Here is a 6000-nt window from a genome sequence, read left to right on the forward strand (position 1 = left end):
TGACGGGTGGCATATCATTGATGCCCCTCCATCTAAATGGCCTCGTTTAAACGGGCCAAGAGCGTCGCTCCTAAAGCGCGCTCTTGTAGACGCACATAATTATTATGGCGTCTTTAAATCATGGATGGCTCAGGGAAATCGCTTGAGCGTATTTTTCCCATCCCGGTCCTGTTACGTTCAAATGAAACGCCCGACCAATACGAGACGGAATTCTTGCGCCGCATTCATCCGCATTTTCGATGCGATGAAACAGCAGTCGCAACGAATTAATTTCGCCCGCTTGCGTGTGAGTAATTGACCATCCCCTTAAGTACACCAAGTGTACTTAACGAGGACTGTGTAACATTAGGGTAACGTTAGCCCGTTACAGGTATAAAGAAATATGTAACGGACTTACCCGTTACATGCCTCCTTAAGTGACAAAAGGGTGATAGACTAAAAAAATCAATTAGTCTCCGGTGTATGCAACACCACCTTAACGGTCAAAAACCGAATTGAAACCCCGGAACACGACGAAGCGGCAAATTTCAGCAGACTATGACTGGTCTTTTTCCTGTTACGAGGGAAACATTCTAGATTGATCGCTAAGGTCTCTCAAATATAGTCTATGTAAAATGGTTGGTGTATGCAATACCAAAGGTTTTATTTTTTCACAAGAAAGTTATTTAATCGCTTTTTCTGTAAATTTTACAGAAAAATTATGAATCATTGGCTTAATAGATATTGTAAAGTCAAATTTCCCACACTGCTGAAATTTTTGTGGTTCCAGCGCTCAAACGTCACACAACCTCACAAGTCGCACAACTGGGAAACACTTCTCCCAAACTCTGGCACCGATTCGCTTCGTTGAAAGTAGGTCACCACCTTTTTAACATGTTCGTGGTACACTGACCCATTGCGCTTCCCAATAGTACGGCCTCTGATGGCATTAAAGAGAGGGCGCTCGTCGTCATTAATTCACGACGCACGCTCAGCCAAGCGTGGCTGCAGTGAGACGATTGACCGATTTCTACAGCTCGATGCCGAACCTACAGAAGGAATTACCTGCACCGGTACATTAACGAATACTGTCATTACTGCTACCGATAGCGATATGCCAACAGTCGAAAAAAATGCAACATTAAACGCTGCTGCGGCCATTCCATCTGGAACGGACACAATTGAGACGGAGAAGGTAAGTGCAGCAGGACAACTTCACCAGCCGAGTGGCATTATGACCAATGCGGCTTCGTTGAGGGAATTTATAGTAGCCGCGCCGGAGTTTGAAGCGATTCATGATTCTTGGGAGGCATTTGACGAAGCGCTTAAAGCTTACGGACACTTAACGTTCCAGCTTTATGTCATTCGTTCCACTACTTCGGTTAAGCGCCGCAATCTAAAAATTATAGAAAATGTTCGAAAAGGAGATTTACGAACTGAAATCACGGAGCTCGGAAAATTTCGAGGCAATAAATCGAGTCAAATGGTGGACAAAATTTTGATCCCGGAGCATTATCAGTGGTACTCCAAGTCACTTAAATGTACACACGGTTGGAAAGAGCGTCATCGTGGCATTGGAAAGCGTGGGTCGGGAGTCGTACGGTCGACAAGCTGTTCTGCAAAAATGTGCGTTACTTTGCAGCACCGAGGGCACGATCCCACCAATTGGAAGGTGGTCGTGACGAAACATGTTCGCACGCATAACCATCAGTTGTCGAAAGAATTGTTTATGTACTATACAGAGAACCGGCGTATCTATGATACTGACTTGCTCGCTGTATCTGGCGATACAATTGGAGCCGCACCATCGTCTGTCGACGTTAGGAACGCGAAATGTTCCATGGCAAATGATCACGCAAGTCATCGATCCGGGCTTCATGCTATTTATTCGTCGAGCGAAGACCAGAGCCAGCACCACCAAGCTTCGTCAATAGTTTTTCGGATGTTGGACTCATCATCGACTCAGAACTACATCGAAGATCGTACTAATAAGCATTTGGTGCCGCATTTAGAAGCCAGCAATGGTTACTTTGCGCGCGCGAATGAATCAACCCCAATGCCACCTATGGGAACGCTTATATTGACACCAGGTACGGTCCCTTCTACAGCGATGGACGGAGGGGGTTATTGCGTTCCTCGCGTATCAATTAAGGTACACGCCTGTTGGACTGCATTTCATGACTACGTTGCGCAGTACGCGTTTGATACGGCGCAAATATTTCGTACTCGATCTACCGTATCGGTAGCTGCCCGGAATGCCAGGATTCTCGCATCGTTAGCCGCTAAAACAAGAAGCGAAGACCATGGCGTCGCTAGTTACGCAAGCTACGCCACAGCTGCACCAACTTCACGCCTGTTTCCAGACGAGTTCAAATGGTTTTCGAAATTGCTCATTTGCACCTACGGATGGAAGCGCCGAGTGCGGGGTAAAGCGCTTAAAAGTGGTGAGCATGGAAGTGGGCCTTGCCCAGCGATGATGCTTGCTCGATTAGAGCGAAATGTTGACGGAATGTGGCAAGTCGTCATTAATCGTCAAGTACCGGAGCATAATCACGAATTAGGCGGTCACGTCAATGATAATGTCGCAAAGACATATCGTATTGGTGGAATAGCTGACGTGCTTTCGCCTGCGCGATCGCTTCATACCGATTCAATTTTGCAGACTTCAAGTAATGATAATTCAATATTGTTGAAATTGCATCCGATCACGACACCATCAAGTGTCGATGACATACAAATGGCGACTTCAAACCAGCGAGAAATTGTAGTACGAGTTCCCAGGCTTCAATCCGTGTTTAAATCTTGGGATGCTTTTCATGCGAGCCTTAAAAGCTACTCAGACGCAACGTATCAGCTCTATCGCACCAGAACGACAAGTTCAGTGCAGGGAAGAAATCAGAAGATTGCGCAAATGAAATGTAGAGATGATAAAAACTTTGACAACAATGGCAACGTTAGTGATTCGGAGACCGAGCTTAGTGAAGTAACTGCGGCACGCAAGATTCCAGAAAGTTGGAGATGGTACTCCAAGACTTTAACGTGCACACATGGCTGGAAAGAGCGGCATCGAGGCTCGGGCAAGCGTAACGCTCATGGTGTGCGCTCCACCTCATGTCCCGTAAAGATCTGCGCGACGGTGCAATACCACAAGTGTTCGAAACGACAAGTAAACAGTAGTCCTTTAATTGAGAGCGAAAACACGACTTCAGATCGTTGCTGGCGCGTAGTGGTGACGAAACACGTCGTGGATCATAATCACAATTTGTCGCGGGAACTATACCAGTACTATTGTGAAAACCGTCGAATTTATGACCCGGAGTTACTCGCAATTGATACATCAACTAGTAGCAGTGTGGATTCGCGAGACAAATTTCCAGACTCAGGTGGGATAAGCCCGGAATATCACTTGCATGGCATTCAACTGCTTTCTCATTCGTCTGTGCTACCGATGCAATTTGAGGCAGGGCAAACGGAGACTGTGAGCCACTTACAACTTTTTGCAACGTCGAGAAGTAGTCAATCTGGTAGCATTGAAACGAATGCAGTGGCACTTTCTGCGTCCAATCCATCGCAAAATGTTTCATCAGTTGTGCTTGTTCCGTACAGCCCTTCTATCTTCTGCCTACCCAGTCAAGCTCATGTCCAGCAGCCAAAAGTGCAGTACCAATTCGAGCACAAACAATGCACAGTGGCAGCATCTACCGACGCTGCTACTGGATATAAAGTCATACAAGCCGCTCAAACGGATCAAAATGTCGCTTTGTTGGCACCTGTTGCCAAGCCAAGCTTTACTCCACCAAATGTTGTGCTTCTCAAAAATGCAGGGCTGGCTTTGTCAGGTGCAGTCCTTTCAAATGGCACAAATGTCGCTTCTGTGCCGTGTCGGATTCATGGAGCGTCGGGTGAAACGCAAGGCAACGTGGCTTCAACTGACGCCCGCATAGCGCAATGTACATGTTGCTGGATTCCAGGTGGTAATTGCATCTCGATTGTCCCTGCTATTGAGCCACTGTCTTCAACGGATTTGAGTCTTGAAGCAGATAATAGGACATTACTCTATGCTGATGAGATCGAGGGATTTTGGAAGCCATCGTCGAATTCTGAAATTGAAAAGATGACGACGGAAAGTGGGGCGATGATGTGGCGTGTGCCTCGGATCATGCGGCGGTATCCAAGCTGGGAAACATTTCATAAATATTTAGACGAGTACTCGGCGGCAACTTTTCAGCTGTACCGCGTACGCACGACGTACTCTGTGCGCTCGCGCAACGTTCGTCTCCGTCAATTGGCTGCAAGTCGAGGCCTTTTGGTGCGCGAAGAAGGAAAAGATAACGCAACTGACACGGAGCAGCACGATGGTGCACACGGAATTTCTCGAGCGCACTTGGTACCCGAGCAGTACGAATGGTACTCAAAAACTTTTCTCTGCACGCACGGCTGGAAGCGCCGTAGTCGTGGAAGTGGCCAGCGTGTGAGTCACAGTGTACGCGCTACGGAATGCCCTGCTAAGGTCTGTGCTACGCTTCAGCGCACGGACGGGTCGAGCGACTGGAGTGTAGTCGTGACCAAGCACGTGACCGAACACAACCACAAGTTGTCAGAAGCCATGTATCAACAGTATTCCGAAGTCCGACGAGTGCGTGACCCAGCAATACTTCAACAGGCCGAGCAGATGTGGCGAGCTGGTGGTACCCGTCGTCGCGTGTTTGAATTTTTGAAAGAGCAATCACCGGGTCATATCGTTCTCATGAAGGACGTTCACAATCTCGTGCAGCGATGGCAGACCCAAGAGCCGCAATGTAGACAAGATGGGGACAATGATGACCAGAGCGACATTCAGACCAAGCAGCAGCTCAATTGACATAGCTAGTCATGACAATGATGTCACAATTGATCTGTCTCCATGATCTGATTCTGTCAACTGCTCGGATGACAACCCTTTTTTTTCGGCTCAAGTGACGTATTTAAGCTAAAGTAAAGGTGACGCCTCTGACTGCGCAGGGAAAGGCGCCTGCTGCAGCGGGTAAACTTTTAGGCAAAATTTGGATGTGTTCGAGTGATATGTTAAGAGAAAAGACTTGTATACTTGATGGTGGTTTTGGAACGAAAATGCAATTGCCTAAAATTTGTCAGATTTATAAGGATTGGCACATCGGTTCAGTATCTTGCGATAACTGGTTTATTAACGCGACCATTTTTTGTAAATTTATTCATTGGAAATTCAAAAGGTGTCTTCGATTTGTGGAGGCTTCAGCTTTCGACGATATGAAATAGCATGTGCAAGATCTTCAAAATGCAGCCATTGTACGTCGAGATAAATCCACCAACCTTTGGCGGTAAAGCAATTTTAGACTACCGCTGTATGGATTTGATCAGCGAAAGTCGAAGGGTCGTCAATTGGACGTTGTCTGTAACGGGGTGTATCGTTACATGAAATTAACATTTAAAGGCTGTTGATTAATATATTATCTAAAAGGTAGATAATATTTGGAGAATATAACTTTAAAAGTAATGTTCAGAAATCTTATCCATAAATAGGTATAGGCCATTATATCTATTTATCCCGCAGACTAATCAGCTGTAAACGTAAACAAAGAGAGATAGATAGTAAGATAAGATTTCAATTGCATGTTTAGTATTAGTTCATAATTAAGTTAGCATTAACAGATAGAAAGAAGAGAAACTTAATTATAAATACACATTCCATTTAACCCTCTATAATGTAGTTGTCTTAAAGAGAAGTTTTCCTCTGCACGTACTGGTGTACGTGAAGTGACGTAAGGCACCACTCGCAACTGAAGCAGTGCGAAGTGGACTTGTACTGAAGCAGTACATCTGACCTCTCGGCCGACGGCTTATACCAAGCTGTCGCCGGGGCACTGTTGTAGGATTGCTCCTCAACCAAGGCAATTTAGATTGCCTCTTCCATCGTCGACGGCACCTTTCTGAAAAGAGCCTGTCGCGATGGGTCATGCCGTAGTCCGTTCATAAACGTGGGCACCTTAATGTGCTCCGGAATCG

At 46.2% G+C, this 6000-nt stretch overlaps 1 protein-coding gene across 1 annotated transcript in view; it reads left to right on the forward strand.

Moving 5' to 3' along the window:
- Nucleotides 1-922: 922 nt before the first annotated feature.
- The window catches only part of CCR75_000441 (uncharacterized protein), a gene marked incomplete at both ends in the record, with an annotated part of 6542 nt that continues 1464 nt past the window's right edge, over nt 923-6000 (forward strand). Inside the window, one exon of the mRNA XM_067958549.1 lies at nt 923-4778. Coding sequence (XP_067816300.1) covers nt 923-4778 — 3856 coding nt within the window. The remainder of the gene's footprint in view (nt 4779-6000) is intronic.

This window comes from Bremia lactucae, linkage group LG4, assembly GCF_004359215.1.
Source record: "Bremia lactucae strain SF5 linkage group LG4, whole genome shotgun sequence".
In the NCBI taxonomy this organism is placed as follows: Eukaryota; Oomycota; class Peronosporomycetes; order Peronosporales; family Peronosporaceae; genus Bremia; species Bremia lactucae.